General features: G+C 47.0%; 1 protein-coding gene across 1 annotated transcript in view; it reads right to left on the bottom strand.

Annotated features, from left to right (window-relative positions):
* The window catches only part of RICTOR (RPTOR independent companion of MTOR complex 2), a 468,276-nt gene that overhangs the window by 362,381 nt on the left and 88,456 nt on the right, over positions 1–17,439 (bottom strand). Inside the window, exon 7 of the mRNA XM_030193057.1 lies at positions 16,662–16,788. Within this exon, the coding sequence (XP_030048917.1) occupies positions 16,662–16,788 (127 nt within the window). The remainder of the gene's footprint in view (positions 1–16,661; positions 16,789–17,439) is intronic.

Below are 17,439 nucleotides of genomic sequence, written 5' to 3' on the forward strand. Positions count from 1 at the left end.
AAAGACGGTCCCGAAGAACTTGCCTCGCTACCTGTGTCCGTTTCCGGAGACCGAGACACAAAGTACACGTCTTGGTATCGTGCTCCGGCCCGAGGCACTGGAGGCACCAAGCGTGAGTGTCGGTCTGCGAGATATGCCGGCCGCACTGACCACACTTTTTAAATCCACTCGGGACCTTCGAGGACATCGATGGAAAAATCGCGTCGGCGAAGTCAAAGTCGTCGATGGTGGCGTTAAAAATCACACCTCGAAAATAAATCGACCGCGCGGCCACAAAGCCGCAACGCGACGCCCCCGCTAAGAAACGAGGGAAAACAAAGTTAGCGTTTTTTTTTTTTTTTTTGAAGGAAACTAAAAAAGAAAACTGAGAATCAACGAGAAAGAGAAAATTCGCGGCGAAAGCGCGATCCGGTTTCCGGGGCTGACAGAGAGAGACGAACGCGGCTCTCTCCAGCACGGAAAAGAAAAGACTGAGCAGGAACGGTCGCGCACGGGCGGGAAGGCGGCCGCGCATGCACGGGAAGGCGCCGTGCATGCGCGGTGGGCGTGCCCTGCGTGCGAGACCGCCCGCAAAGTTTTCTTCCGGTTGGTGGGGGCTGCCGTGGACGTCAACCCCAGTCGTGAGAACAAGCAGCCTGCTTGTCCTCGGAGAAGCTACGAACCGCTATGTAGATAATGATGGAGAAAAAGCAAATTTGCTAAATAGATACTTTTGTTCTATTTTCACAGAAGAAAATCCTGGAGAAGGACCGCAATTGACTGGCAAAAGTACATATGAGAATGGAGTGGATAGAGCACTGTTCACTGAAGAGACTGTATATGAACAACTTGAAAATCTAAAGGTGGACAAAGCCATGGGACCGGACAGGATCCACCCCAGGATATTGAGGGAGCTCAGAGAGGTTCTGGCGGGTCCTCAAGGATTTGCTTAATAAATCCTTGGAGACGGGAGAGGTTCCGTGGGACTGGAGAACGGCGGATGTAGTCCCTCTTCACAAAAGTGGTGATAGGGAAGAAGCTGGAAACTACAGGCCGCTAAGCCTCACTTCGGTTATTGGAAAAGTAATGGAAGCGATGCTGAAGGAAAGGTTAGTGAATTTCCTGGAAGCCAATAAGTTGCAAGATCCGAGACAACATGGTTTTACCAAAGGGAAATCATGCCAAACGAATCTAATTGAATTCTTTGACTGGGTGACCAGAGAATTGAATCAGGGACGTGTTATAGACGTAATCTACTTAGATTTCAGCAAAGCTTTTGACACGGTTCCCCACAGGAGGCTCTTGAATAAACTTGACAGGCTGAAGATAGGACCCAACTGGTTGACAGACAGACGCCAGAGGGTGGTGGTGTCAGGTTCTCAGGTTTAGAGCCCGCGGGGCCGGGCTCTGGAGCAAACGTGAGCCCTTGGGCTGCTGACGAGGAGCGACAGCAGCAGGCAAAACCCACGAACCAACGCTGGGCAAGCACACCGGCACCGGCAGGGACTGCAGGCACCGCCCAGCGAGCCGGAACACATGGACTGGAATCCCCCGGACTGGAACACGGTACTGGAGCACACCGGACTGGTCCACACAGCTTCACCTGCACTTAGCTACTAAGCCCCCCAGAAGTTGAGCTCCTGGGTTCGAGTAGCCGACAGGACTTACTGGATACCGGATGACATAGGGACCAGGACTGGAAACAGAAGTGCTCCTAAACCTAAACTGATCTACGTGCTCCCAAGCCCTAAACCAGCAGGAGTGTTCCTAACAGTAAACTGACAAAAGGACTTCCTAAGCCCTATACTAAACAGGAGCTCCTAAGCCCTGCTCAAGAAAGGGACTTCCTAAGCCCTAAACTAAACAGGAGCCCTGCTCAAGAAAGGGACTTCCTAAGCCCTTAACTAACAGAGCAGGGAACTAAACACAAAGCTAACACAGGTGCTACTAAGCACCAAGCTACAAGCAGAGCTCTACACTAATAAGCTAAACACAAAACTACCAAGCTACCTAAGCACTGCTCTAGCAAGCTAGATACAACTAACAAGGTGCTTCCTAAGCACTACTCTGGCAAGCAACCAGAAGAGCTCCTAGCACTAAAAGGGAAGACAGGGGAGGCACAAGGAAAAAGCAGGGAAGCTAACACATACAGTGGTGGAAATAAGTATTTGATCCCTTGCTGATTTTGTAAGTTTGCCCACTGACAAAGACATGAGCAGCCCATAATTGAAGGGTAGGTTATTGGTAACAGTGAGAGATAGCACATCACAAATTAAATCCGGAAAATCACATTGTGGAAAGTATATGAATTTATTTGCATTCTGCAGAGGGAAATAAGTATTTAATCCCTCTGGCAAACAAGACCTAATACTTGGTGGCAAAACCCTTGTTGGCAAGCACAGCAGTCAGACGTCTTCTGTAGTTGATGATGAGGTTTGCACACATGTCAGGAGGAATTTTGGTCCACTCCTCTTTGCAGATCATCTCTAAATCATTAAGAGTTCTGGGCTGTCGCTTGGCAACTCGCAGCTTCAGCTCCCTCCATAAGTTTTCAATGGGATTAAGGTCTGGTGACTGGCTAGGCCACTCCATGACCCTAATGTGCTTCTTCCTGAGCCACTCCTTTGTTGCCTTGGCTGTATGTTTTGGGTCATTGTCGTGCTGGAAGACCCAGCCACGACCCATTTTTAAGGCCCTGGCGGAGGGAAGGAGGTTGTCACTCAGAATTGTACGGTACATGGCCCCATCCATTCTCCCATTGATGCGGTGAAGTAGTCCTGTGCCCTTAGCAGAGAAACACCCCCAAAACATAACATTTCCACCTCCATGCTTGACAGTGGGGACGGTGTTCTTTGGGTCATAGGCAGCATTTCTCTTCCTCCAAACACGGCGAGTTGAGTTCATGCCAAAGAGCTCAATTTTTGTCTCATCTGACCACAGCACCTTCTCCCAATCACTCTCGGCATCATCCAGGTGTTCACTGGCAAACTTCAGACGGGCCGTCACATGTGCCTTCCGGAGCAGGGGGACCTTGCGGGCACTGCAGGATTGCAATCCGTTATGTCGTAATGTGTTACCAATGGTTTTCGTGGTGACAGTGGTCCAGCTGCCTTGAGATCATTGACAAGTTCCCCCCTTGTAGTTGTAGGCTGATTTCTAACCTTCCTCATGATCAAGGATACCCCACGAGGTGAGATTTCGCATGGAGCCCCAGATCTTGTCGATTGACAGTCATTTTGTACTTCTTCCATTTTCTTACTATGGCACCAACAGTTGTCTCCTTCTCGCCCAGCGTCTTACTGATGGTTTTGTAGCCCATTCCAGCCTTGTGCAGGTGTATGATCTTGTCCCTGACATCCTTAGACAGCTCCTTGCTCTTGGCCATTTTGTAGAGGTTAGAGTCTGACTGATTCACTGAGTCTGTGGACAGGTGACCATTGCCGACAGCTGTCTGTCATGCAGGTAACGAGTTGATTTGGAGCATCTACCTGGTCTGTAGGGGCCAGATCTCTTACTGGTTGGTGGGGGATCAAATACTTATTTCCCTCTGCAGAATGCAAATAAATTCATATACTTTCCACAATGTGATTTTCCGGATTTAATTTGTGATGTGCTATCTCTCACTGTTACCAATAACCTACCCTTCAATTATGGGCTGCTCATGTCTTTGTCAGTGGGCAAACTTACAAAATCAGCAAGGGATCAAATACTTATTTCCACCACTGTAAGCCAAAAGTGATTCTAAATCACCAAACATCAACAGCAAAGACTGCAATGCTCCCAATAGCACAAACACCAGAAGTACTTCTAACAGCAAACTCTGCAGTGTTCCTAACACCACCAAACCCTGAAGTACTTCTATCAGCAACAGAGCTTCCAAAGCCCTACACATAGCAATGCTTCCAAAACCAAGAGGGAAAAGCAGGGGAACCATAAGGGAAAAGCAGGAAGGCTAAACACACAGTGACCAGTGCACACTGCACTAACACTAACCTGGACCTTAGCAAAAGCAAGCAGGGAAACTAGACACAAAGTCAGAAGTGCACACTGAACCACCCTACCTAAAGCAAACACCACCGTTGCAAAGGCCCTGAAGGAAACAACACCACTTCCTTATCAAGGCCCTCCCTGATGATGTCACACTCCCTAGACCTAGGCAAAAGCACACTGACCCAGAGAGGCCCAACCCACACCAATGCAACACTGTGAAGCACTTGAAGCCAGTACACCCAAAGAGAGGTAGAGCAAATCAGGCAACACGCACACAGGTGCAGTATAGTGAAACAATTAGAGCCATGCTGCTGGAAGCTGCCAGCACAGAGACACAGAGCCAGCTCAGAAAGGACAGAGAAAAGAAACAGAAACCAGCTAAGAAGCTGACCCCCAGGAAAGAGGTAAGTTTGAGAGGGGTTCAGACCCCAATCATAACAGGTGGTTAATGGAATTCGCTCTGAGGAGGGAAAGGTGAGTAGTGGAGTGCCTCAGGGATCGGTGCTGGGGCCAATTCTGTTCAATATATTTGTGAGTGACATTGCCAAAGGGTTAGAAGGTAAAGTTTGCCTTTTTGCGGATAATACTAAGATTTGCAACAGAGTGGACACCTGGGAGTGGAAAACATGAAAAAGGATCTGCGGAAGCTAGAAGAATGGTCTAAGGTTTGACAATTAAAATTCAATGCGAAGAAATGCAAAGTGATGCATTTAGGGAGTAGAAATCCACGGGAGACGTATGTATTAGGCGGTGAGAGTCTGATATGTACGGACGGGGAGAGGGATCTTGGGGTGATAGTATCTGAGGATCTGAAGGCAAAGAAACAGTGTTACAAGGCGGTGGCCGTAGCTAGAAGGTTGCTAGGCTGTACAGAGAGAAGTGTGACCAGCCAAAGAAAAGAGGTTTTAATGCCCCTGTGTAAGTCGTTGGTGAGGCCCAATCTGGAGTACTGTGTTCAGTTTTGGAGACCGTATCTTGCTAAGGATGTAAAAAGAATGGAAACGGTGCAAAGAAAAGCTAAGAGAATGGTATGGGATTTGCATTACAAGACGTATGAGGACAGACTTGCTGACCTGAACATGTATACCCTGGAGGAAAGGAGAAACAGGGGTGATATGATACAGACGTTCAAATATTTGAAAGGTATTAATCCGCAAACAAACCTTTTCCGGAGATGGGAAGGCGGTAGAACTAGAGGACATGAAATGCGATTGAAGGGGGGCAGGCTCAAGAAAAATGTCAGGAAGTATTTTTTCACGGAGAGAGTGGTGGATACTTGGAATGCCCTTCCACGGGAGGTGGTGGAGATGAAAACGGTAACGGAATTCAAACATGCGTGGGATGAACATGAAGGAAACCTGTTCACAAGGAATGGGTTCTCAGAAGCTTAACCGAGATTGGGTGGCAGAGCTGGTGGGGGGAGGTGGGGCTAGGGCTGGGCAGACTTCTACGGTCTGTGCCCTAAAAATGGCAGATACAAATAGGTAAGGTATACACAAAAAGTAGCACACATGAATTTATCTTGTTGGGATGGACTGTGCAGGTCTTTTTCTGCCGTCATCTACTAGGTTACTTTGTAAGTTGGTTAGAGTGTGTCTTTGGACTGAATCTTCATGTTTTTCGCCAGATTTTCTTACGGAGGGTAGCCACTTGAGGATACTGACCTTTTTTGCTGAGCCACTCTACTGTTTTTGCATTATGCACAGGAACATTGCACTTTAAGATCAGTGTGGACTAAAGTTTATTTCAACTGTATGGATGTGGATATGTCTGGGAGAGTACTAGAAGGTATTTGGGGTATTTTATTGTATTGTTAGTAATTTGTTTTGATTTGTAAACTGCTTAATATTTCCTGACAATTAATGGTATCATGTTTGTTAAAAGGAATGAAAATAAAGATGGTCTTCACCACAGTTTCAGGTGTATGGTAGACTGGAATACATTCTCCTCTAGGATGTGCCTTTTTCTTTGCACCACCTGTCTTTTCTTTCATCTTCACAAGCTCCCTTGTCCCTACTGCTAAAAATCATCTCCACAATATAATCCTGACACTACTGTGGCTTTACCATAAGGATGAGTTTAGCCTTTAGTCTCAAACCACAAAACCTTTTCCCATGTGTATGCAATATCCTTTTTGTTGAGGTGACAGGAGGAGGTCTATATTTAATACTAGTAAAAAAGGCCCGTTTCTGGCTGAAATGAAACGGGCGCTAGCAAGGTTTTGCGCGGAGTGTTTATGTTTCAGAGAGTGTCCGTGAGAGTGAGAATGTGCAAGTGTGTGTGTGTGACAGAGAGTGGGTGTGAGTGTGTCTGTGAGAGAGCGTGTGTGTATGTGAGAATGAGTGTGTGTGAGTGCGTATGTGAGACAGTGAGTGTCCTTCCCTGTCCCCCCTGTCACGTGTCAGGACTGGGGGGACTGTGGACAGTCATGAAGGCAGGCCCTACCAAAATAATGAAAGCAAGACCATTTGTATAATAATCACTGCATTCCAGAGAACAAAATGGAGCAAGTTCCCACATGCTATCTTTTGCTTTCTGTATTCAGTAGCTGACAGGCTTGCTAGACTTACCTAAGTGGCTGCAGCTGCAATACACTGAAAAGAAAGCAAGGAAACCTATGAGACGTAGATACGGCCGTCCCCTTGGCCTCTGACACTCCTCCCTTCTTCTATTTGACTTCCCTCTGATAGGTCCGTCATTCGGTGTGACGCTCCTCCCTTTTCCTGTTTCAGTTCCCTTTGATAGGTCAGAGCGGTGCAGCTGTGACACTCCTCCCTTCTCTGATAGGTCAGGGCGGGGCAGAGATGTAGTGTGCTTAAAAATGGTTACAGAGCTTCGAACATACGAACTGTTGAAGCCTCAGAGTGTGCTTTAGAATGTTGAGGGTGCTTTTTATGTGCAGATGGGGCGTGGCCTACGGCCCAGATGGGCGTGGCTGAGACTGAGGGTGAGTAGTCCGAATAGCCTAGCCTACCAGGAGGATAGGAGTTCAGGACAGATGGAGTGAGCTTCAGAACGTCTGAGGGGGGATTTTATTTATATAGATAGTAATCTTTGTCTTATTTTCCACCCCTTTCCTAATAATTCCTAGCATCCTGTTTTCTTTTTTGATCTTCACTGTACACTGGGCATAAGATTTCAACGTATTGTTTATGATGACATCTAGATATTTTTCTTGGGTGCTGACTCCTAAGGTGGACCCCTAGCACCAAATAACTATGATTTAGGTTATTCTTCCTATTGTGCATACTTTGCATTTGTCCACATTAAATTTCATCTCTTTGAGAACAAAGGAGGCCAGACATAGAGGTTCCACAGCTTGGGACTTCAAAAAGGACAACCTGTGAAATTGCTCACCTCTCCTGGCTTCAAAGACAGCAAACGTAGTTTGGCTAGGAAGAAAGATAAGTTTTGATCTTTTTTCTGTTCTTGAGGTATAAAAGCAGAGCACATGCTCAGGGCTCGCGCTCTGTCCAGGGACCGCTCTCTGTCCAGGGCACTGCTCTCTGCCCGGGGGGGCACTTCTTGCTCTGTCTCTCAGCAGCAGAGCAAAGGCCTTTGTTTCTTCTTTTTCTTTCTCTGCACACCTCCATCTTTAGCCACCAGGGCACAGGGCTCTGGTGCCTGGCAGTTTTTCTCTCTCTTCCTTTCTCTCTGCACACATATATACCTCTTGCAGCACAACCCCAAGGCTTCTCTCTTCCAAACACTCTATCCTTTCTTTCTCTCTCTAAACACACACCCAGAGACAGCTTGTACCATTTACCTGTACTGTGCTGTGAGCCTATACATATCTGCAAATATAATATACTTTACATATCCAAACCCGTGTGGATTGTGCATTCTTTGAGAACCCACTGCCTCTGTGAACTGGACACGGGACCAACCCTAGACAACGATTATTGACATTTGGATGCTCAGTGTTCCTATTTCCTAATGTCTTCCTGCAATTTTTCATAGTCCAGATATGTTTTTACAACTTTGAATAGTTTTGTATTATCTCCAAATTTATGCCCCTTTTTATCAAGCCGCGCTAGCAGCTGCCAATGGGCTGTATCGATATTGCCGTGCGGTAGCCGCTAGTTCGACTTGATAAAAGGGGGACTTATTCACCTCGCTTGTCATTCTGATTTCCAGATCATTTATAAATATGTTAAATAGCCATTTCAGCAGTCGGTCAAGCAGCAGAAGGCGTGTCGCAAGTTCTTGGCCAGGAGCACTTCCGACACTTTTGGTGTGGCATCCAGAATCTCTGCGATGTGCAGACTCTCCATAGCGATGCGAAGACTCTCCTGGCTGCGTGTTTCTGATCTGGACTATTCGGTCCAGCAGAGGATGGCGGATGCCCCTTGCCAGGAAAAAGAATCTTTTCGGAGACAAGGTTGAAGAGGTCGCTGACCAGATCAAGAAGCATACTGATGCTATGTCTTCTCTCTCCCACTGGGCGTCTTCTGCTACTGCCTCCTCATCCAGGAGGTATTGTGGTAGGTCGCGAAGTGCCCCCTATTCCTATTCTAGGCGTAGGTACACTCTGACTTGCCAGCCTGCTCAGGCTCAGCCCCAGCGTGTTCGTTCTCATCAACATCATTCGCCCAAGGCCCCTGCTTCTCCCCAGCAAAAGCAAGGGACGAGCTTTTGACTGGTTCCAGTAAAGCATATCTGTGGTCAAAGTGTCCATTCCGGACGACTTGCCTGTGGAGGGGGGGGGGGGGGGTAGTAAAGTTTTTCCACCAAAGGTGGCCTCTCATAACCTTCGACCGGTGGGTTCTTCAAATAGTCTGTCTTGGATACACTCTCAATTTGCTTTCCAAACCTCTAAATAACCCACCAAGAGCTCATTCTATCAGCTCTCAGCACAGGCAGGTACTTGAACTCTCTGCCCTTCTAAAGGCCCATGCAGTTGAACCTGTTCCACCAGGGGAAGAAGGGCATGGATTCTATTCCATATACTTTCTTCTCCAGAAAAAGACAGGAGGGACGTGTCCCATTCTAGACCAAAGGACCCGGAACAAATTCCTAGTCCAAGAAAAGTTCAGGATGTTTTCCCTGGGCACCCCATGATTCAGGAAAACGATTGGCTATGCTCTCTGAACTTGAAGGATGCATACACTCACATCTCGATACTTCCAATACACAGGAAGTATCTTTGGTTTCGGCTGGGTACACATCACTTTCAGTACCGCGTACTGCCTTTTGGCCTCACGTCAGCCCCCGGGTTTTAAAAAAATGTTTAGCGGTAGTCCCAGCGTTTCTATGCAGACTGGAAGTTCATGTGTTCCCTTATATCGACGACTGGCTGGTGAAGAGCACCTCCAGGAGGGTGCTCGGGAGTCCATGTGGATGGCTATTCGGGTGCTGGAGCTACTAGGGTTCGTTGTAAACTACCCCAAGTCCCATCTCCATCCGGCTCAACAGTTGGAATTCTTAGGAGCCCTGCTCGATACCAGGACTGTCCGGGCATACATTCCAGAGATGCGTGCAGACAACTTTCTCTCCTTTGCATCCATGGTTCGGACGTCACAGCTAGGCAGACGTTGAGATTACTGGGCCACATGGCTTCCACAGTCTATATTACTCCCATGGCACGTCTCCCCATGAGGCCTGCTCAGTGGACCCTGGCTTCCCACTGGTTTCAAGCCACGGGCTGCCTAGAGAATGATATTCAAGTGGCCCCGGAGCTGGTACTCTCTCTTTAATGGACAATTCGACCTAATTTGACCCTGGGACACCCATTCCAAATTCCTCAGCCAAAAAGAAGGTGCTGACGACGGATGCATCTCTCCTAGGTTGGGGAGCTCATGTAGATGGGCTTCACAACCAAGGAGCTTGGTCTCTTCGGGAAACGAGTCTTCAGATCAATTTCCTGGAGCTTGGAGCGATCTGGAATGCTCTAAAGGCTTTCAGAGACGGGCTGTCCTACCAAATTATTCTAATTCAAACAGAATCTGTTTGGTATCTAGAATCCAACTCCACTCTCCTAGGCCCGTTTTGTTCTGTTCCAGGCAGCACCCTCATCTAGTTGTATATTGTTTCTGGTTAATCGTTGTTAAGTCCTCTCCGTTGCAAGGCCCAACTGTTTGTTGTTTTGGATGAGATTCATTTCTTTCAGTTTCATCCAGTATTCCTCTCTGTGTTCCTCTTTTTGACTTTTTCTGTATTTCATGAACGCCAACTCTTTTGCCTTTATTTTTTCTCGGTTTCCTTTTTCTCTTGCTTTTACTTACTCTCCTCACATAAAGGCCACTAGCCATAATTATAGCTCCTTTCAGCCTGGACCAATGCCTTTCCACTTCTCGTATTGAGGCAGCCTGGGCAAAGAAATCATATTAATTTGGTGTTTAACTTTTCAGTCCTGTAAAGTGGAGGAATGTCATCTGGGTTTAATTTGCTCAGAAGTCTAGCTTTTGCTAGACTAGAGGTTAGAAAGGTCAGAGAGAAATGAAACTTTCTTTGTCCCTTTTTTGAGTTAATGTTAGTTCAAAGGTATTATTTACCACATCTGGATAATCTCGAGGGGATCAGCAAGCAAGGCATACTGTAGTTTTAAAAGGATTAGATTGAATGCTGGTTAGAAGGAGATAGAATAAATAATTCTAGATGATTTAGAATTTGTCTTATAAGGAATTCTGATTTCTGCTTATTTTAGAATATGTTTTATTCTGTGTAATTAATAAGTTCTATTTCTATGTAGAATATCTTTTCAATTCAGTGTTACATCTTTGACTGACTTTTCAAGTGAGATTGTCTGCAGTTTAAGAGGTCATCATCTGGTTTGAATTATCCACAGTCCTAGCTAGTTTTGTGTATGAAACTAATAGGTGAAAGAGGTCAGGACAAGTCAACTCTCTTCTCCTTGATGAATAGCTAAGTATAGGACTGGTATTCTGAAAGTAATAAATGTATGTGTGCTATTAAGCAAGATTGGCCCTTGACCCCTTAATGAATGCCAGAACCCAGTTAGTATGAAGTTGATTGGGATCTGATTATGAGAAATAATAATAAAATGCAAGAGATAGGTGCCACATTGTCTAGTGTGAGAGGCCCCAGGTCATAGGTCAGTTTAGGAAATATCTCAAACCTATGTAACTGATATTTTTGAATAAATGTGTAGTAATAATTAGTTCAAGACAGGGTAATCAATCTATTCTTTACCATCTGGTGAGAAAGGGGGGCTAGAGAGGTGTAGGACCCTATATAACTGGGAGCAGAAGCAGCTTACATTAGAAGAGAAGAAGGAGCTGAGACGAGAGAGGACAGACAGAAGACGCAGGATCCAGAGAGCTGAGAAAGAGAAGAAGAGACCTAGTGCTGATGTCCTACTTTGTTTGCTGGCAAATAAAGAAGACTTTTCTCTCATTCTGGTGTGTGGTGTTTGACTTCTGAAGTACCACAGATTCTGCTAACAATAGTGGTAATTCCTGCAACAGTATGCCCTCCAGCCCATCAGCTCTTTTTTCAGGTACTCCCCCATTTTGCTAAAGTCAGCATGTTTGAAATCCAGGATTTTGAGATTCAAGTGGCTGCCCTCCACTTCACCTGTTATATCAAACCAAACTGTTTGATGATCACTCCTGCTCAGGTGGGCACCCACTAAGACACGCACTTTCCCCTCTGATATGGGCCTCAATGAAGTTACATGATAATACTTTTAAAATGAACAGGAGGAAATATTTTTCATTCAACAAATGGAAGGTGATGAGGGTTGGAAAACACTGCAATTTCCACAGTTCCTCGGAAGACAACTTCAGAAGAAGAGGGAACCAACTCTGACGCAACCAGAAGGGCACAATCAGAATCATAGTTCCGCAGTCTTGCTTGAGTTTCAGCAAAGTCTTCCCTATTAGAGGTATGGGAAGATACGCATACAGAAGGCCTGATCCCCAATGTAGGAGAAAGGCATCTGACACTAGTCTGTCGTGGGCCTCAAGCCTGGAACAGAACTGAGGGACCTTGTGATTGACCTGAGTGGCAAAAAGATCCACCAAGGGGGTGCCCCACGCTCGGAAGATCTTGCGGGCAATGCCCAAGTTCAGCGACCACTCATGAGGATGCACTACCCTGCTCAGTCTGTCGGCCAGACTGTTTACGCCTGCCAGATAAATGGCTTGGAGAAACATGCTGTGACGGCGTGCCCAAAGCCACATCTGGACGGCTTCCTTGCACAGAGGGCGAGATCCAGTGCCCCCCTGCTTGTTGGTGTAATACATGGCAACCTGATTCTCTGTCTGAATCAGAATGATGTGGTTTGAGAGCCGCTCCCTGAAGGCCTTTAAAGCGCTCCAGATCGTTCGCAATTCCAGGAAAGGACCAGGCTCCTTGAGTGTGAAGCCCATCTACATGAGCTCCCCACCCTAGGAGGGATGCATCCATCGTCCTCACTTTTTGTGGCTAAGAAATTTGGAATGATCTTTCCAAGGTCAAATTGGATTGGATCGTCCACCACTGAACAGAATTCCGAAAGTCTGTGGACAGCTGGATCACATCCTCTAGATTCCCTGCAGCTTGATACCACTGGGAAGCTAAGGTCCATTGAGCTGATCTCATATGTAGACGTGCCATGGGTGTTACATGAACTGTGGAGGCCATGTGCCCCAGAAGTCTCAACATCTGCTGAGCCATGATCTGTTGAGACGCTCAAACTATAGACACCAGGGACAGGAGGTTGTCTGCCCTCGCCTCGGGAAGATAAGCTCGAGCTGTCTTTGTGTTCAACAGAGCTCCAATGAATTCCAACTTTTGAACTGGGGTGAGATGGGACTTGGAGTAATTGACCACGAAACCCAGTAACTCTAGCACCTGAATAGTTATTCACATGGACTGTAGAACGCCTGCCTCCAAGGTGCTCTTTACCAGCCAATCGTCGAGCTAAAAGAACACATGCACTCCCAGTCTGCGTAGCGACGCTGCGACTACCACTAGGCATTTTGTAAACACTTTGGGCGCAGACGCCAGACCAAAGGGCAGTACGCGGTACTGAAAGTGATGTGTTCCCAGCTGAAATCGAAGATACCTCCTGTGAGCTGGAAGTATCGAGATGTGTGTGTAAGCATCCTTTACGTCCAGAGAGCATAGCCGATCGTTCTCTTGTATCATAGGCAGAAGGGTGACATGAACCTTTCTGAGACCTGGAATTTGTTCAGGGCCCTTAGGTCTAGGATGGGACGCATCCCCTCCGTTTTCTTTTGCACAAGGAAGTACCTGAAATAGAATCCCAGCCCTTCTTCCCCTGGTGGAACGGGTTTGACCACTTGGTCGTTCAGAAGGGCTGAGTTCCTCTGCAAGTACCTGTTTGTGCTGGGAACTGTAATAATGAGCTCCTGCAGGACAATTTGGAGGTTTGGATTCCAGATTGAGGGTGTATCCTAACCGGACTATTTGAAGGACTCACCGGTTGGAGGTTATGAGAGGCCACCTTTGGTGAAAAAATATCAACCTCCCCCCAACCAGCAAGTCGTCCGGTACGGACACTTTTACTGAGGCTATGCTCAACTGGAGCCAGTCAAAAGCCCGTCCCCTGCTTTTGCTGGGGAGCAGCATGGGCCTTGGACGCACGCTGTTGATGCGAACGAGCGCACTGGTGATGAGCATGGACCGGCTGCCGAGAAGCAGGAGTGTACCTACGCCTAGCATAGGAATAGGAAGCACTCCTCTTCCCCCCAAAAGCTTTCTAGATGAGGAGGTAGTATCAAAAGATGGACGGCGGGAGAGAGAATCCATAGCATCATTATGCTTCTTGATTTGATCAACAAGATCCTCTACTTTCTCACCAAAAAGATTGTCCCCCCAGCAAGGAACATCCGTCATTCGCTGCTGGACTGAATGATCCAGGTCAGAGACACGCAGCCATGAAAGTCACTATATCCTGGGCAGCGATTCCGGATGCTACATCAAAACTGTTTAAATTACCCCTGGCCAGGAATTTATGACACACCTTCTGCTGCCTGACCACCTGGCGAAAAGGTTCGGCCTGCTCTGGAGGGAGGGCATCAAAAAAGCTGGACAGTTGCCTCACCAAGTTCCGCAAGTGGATGCTCATGTAGAGCTGGTATGACTGAATTCAGGCAGCGAGCATAGCGGCCTGATACGTCTTCCTCTCAAAAGAGTCCAAGGTTCTAGCTTCTCTGCTTGGGGGCGCCGAGGCATAGTCTCTAGTACTCTTGGCTCTCTTGAGGGCGGAGATCAACAACATGGAATTGTGGGGTAACTGAGACCTCATCAATCCTGGTTCACCGTGGATCCGATACTGGGATTCAGCTTTCTTGGGGTCACGGGGCCAGACAGAGGGAACGACCAGTTCCGCATAAGGACTTCCTTCAGTACCTTATGTAGAAGAGCCGTCACAGCCTCTCTAGGTGGAGAAGGATAATCCAGGAGCTCGAGCATCTCAGCCCTGGGCTCATCCACAACCTCCATAGGAAAAGGAATAGCCGTAGCCATTTCCCGGACAAAAGATGTGAAAGACAGACTCTCTGGAGGAGATAGTCTCCTTTCTGGTAGAGGGGAAGATTCAGAGGGAATCCCATAGGACTCATCAGAAGAAAAGTACCTGGCATCTTCCTCCGATTCCCACAAACGCTCCTCCTCAATATCGGATAAAACCTGAGAGCACTCAGAGACTGAGCCTGCCTCGACGCCGAGGATCGATGTCCTCGATGGCGATGTTGAGAGGCCAATGCCCACCTGGACTGCAGCGAAGCTTCCTCCACCGACATTGAAAGGGAGTTGACCTGGGTGGCAGCCAACACTGATGCCGCAAGCGGCACAGAGGACGGGGACCTCACCTCAGGTGAAGGGCCAGATGCCGCTGCAGCAGATGGTACAGAAAGCACAATCACCCCCGAGACCAAAGCAGACTGGCACATCAGTCCTTCCAGAAGCTCTGGAAGTAGGGCCCGGATGTGCTCGTTGAGAGCCGCCACTGGAGAAGACTGCGGGGTCAGTGGAACAACCAGTGACAGAATCTGCCAAGGTTTGGGAGCAGGTACCGGGATGCCAGGAGACCGATACATCGGCACCTCCTGTATAGAGGGGGTGCAGTCCTCTCTGCGCCAACGCTTCTCGGGTGCCAGGTGCCCTCGAAGTCCCAGAGCTCCCACCACCGTGTGTCGAAGGAGATCGATGACAGTGCTTCGTCGCCTTCGCTCGACGCCCATCATCGAGACTCCTCGGTACCATTGAGGATGACGTGGAATCCTCACGTCTCCTTGAGGCTGGGTCCGACAAAGGTCGGTCCCGGGGGGCCTGCATAACAGGAGGCCTCGAGACAGGTGGAGACCCACTCGACGCCTCACTGCTCCCAGCGCAACTTTGTCTTTCAGCAGCCATTACCTCTGCTCCTGACATTGATGCCTCCCTCGATGTGGACGCCGCCGACCTCAGTACCGACTTCGAAGGACCGGACCGAGACCCAAAAAGGTTTTCTCTCTGGGCTTCTCAAGACACTTTAGTCCGTTTCTTCATACGAAGACACAGACTACAAGCGGCTGGGCTATGGTCGGGCCGAAGGCACTGGAGACACCACGATTGAGTATCGGTACCTGAGATGGTCCGGTTGCACCGAGTACAACGTTTGAAGCCACTGGGTGTCTTCGATGATGTGGGAGGAAAAACGGCTTCGGTGAAATCAAACGACGTGATTGTGCCAAAAAAGAAAAGGGCACATAAAGGGAAGAAACCCTACCACACGGCCTAAAGGCCGGCCGCATGGAAAAAGAAATAAAACTTGAAAATTGAATAAGAAACTAAACGAAAAATAAAGGAAGGAACAAAGTAAACAAACTGCGAAAACTCGTGAAAAGCGAAGACTTTCTCCCGGGCCTAAACGAGGAGTGCAGGAGGAACCTGCTGCACCTCGTCGCGGAAAAGAAGAAACTGAGGAGACGCGCTTGCACAGCAGGCGGGAAGTCAGTCCGCGCACAAGACTCTGGCAAAACTTTTTAAAATATTTTGCTCTTGCAAAATGCCGAGCCCCAGGCCGACGCAGACGTCGACCCACATGTGAGAACCAGCAACCTGCTTGTCCTCGAAAAATGAACTATTTTTAGTGCATTATTTTGCCCCATTCAATGTCAATGTTCAACAATATAAAGACTGTTCACTTCAAAATAGCCAATCAGCTGAATAGGCAAATCAATATCACACAAACCAAAAAGGCATTTATCTGAATTCTTGGTTTTGGAAGTACCAGCTTTATCATGTTGGCTAGGTCCTATTTTTAAAGCCTATCTATACAATTTGCTATCTAATTATGTCAAATCTAGGTCAGCAATTGCTAATCAATACAAAAATATCATCCATATACAAGTAGAGAAATTCTCCCTTATCTCGAAAAAAAAAAAAAAAAAAAACAGAACCAAGAGCAGGCGTGAAAACATTAAACAAAACCAGGAGTAGAGGGGAACCCTTAGGCACCCTGCAAGGTGGTTGCCATGCTTGCAAAAATATTCCATTCTTCCTTAAAATAATTTAAAAATTGTATTATGTGTTTACTCAGGTTCCCTTTGTCTTATACTATATTTGTTTAAAGATCAGAAACCATTCAGTGCAGTAACAGGGGAAATCAGAAGTGGGGACAAAAATGTTTTCACATCACTTTACGATTAACATTTTGAGACATTCACATGACTGCATAAACAGACAGTATTTCAGCTGTTATCTCTATATATAGTTGTATTCCTTGGTAATATTCTGACCTAGTTCACAAATAATGGCAATGCAAGCTCGAACCATCCTGTCTCTTTCCTGGAGGCCATCGTTTCCCACTGCTATTAAGGAGTTGGCAACAGAGCTAGGGAATAGGGAAGCATTCACAGTGATCATCTGGAAAAAAAAAAAAGAAAAACAAGTAAAGATTTTTTTTTCTTTATACCACAGAAAGATTATAACCTGTTGGCATATAATGACCTCATTGCCAATCCAATTATCTACACCAACTGTTCTTACCACCCTCTCTATGTAATCCACAAAAGCTTTAATTCTGTTACTGCCTTCATTACTACCAACTTGAATATACAGGTTAAGCTTTCTCAGTAAAACAAAGTTGCTTACCGTAACAAGTGTTTTCCTAAGTAAGGAGATATCAGTCCTCACAAGTGGGTGATGTAATCCAGTGCAGTCCAAGGCTGGATCAAGTTTTGCAAGCTGTAGAGTGTTATGAGGGTGCTCCTGTCCCAGTGCAATCACACAGGGCCACTTCTGTTCTTTACACAGTTATGACATGGACAAGGAAAAGCCAACTCCTTAGGGAGGCAAGAGGAATCTTTGAGGACTAATACCTTTCTGTTCATGGAGCACACACTTGTACAGGCAAAAAAGAAATGGCTTTTTCTGAGGAAATGCAGAATATAAGCCCTCACAAATGAGAATCCCAAGTGACAAGTTTCTTTCAACTAAAAGGTCCATCAAGCCCAGCATCCTGTTCCAACAGTGGCCAATCCAGGTCACAAATACCTGGCAAGATCCCAAAAAGTG

Source organism: Microcaecilia unicolor, chromosome 2 (assembly GCF_901765095.1).
Source record: "Microcaecilia unicolor chromosome 2, aMicUni1.1, whole genome shotgun sequence".
Classification (NCBI taxonomy): Eukaryota; Metazoa; Chordata; class Amphibia; order Gymnophiona; family Siphonopidae; genus Microcaecilia; species Microcaecilia unicolor.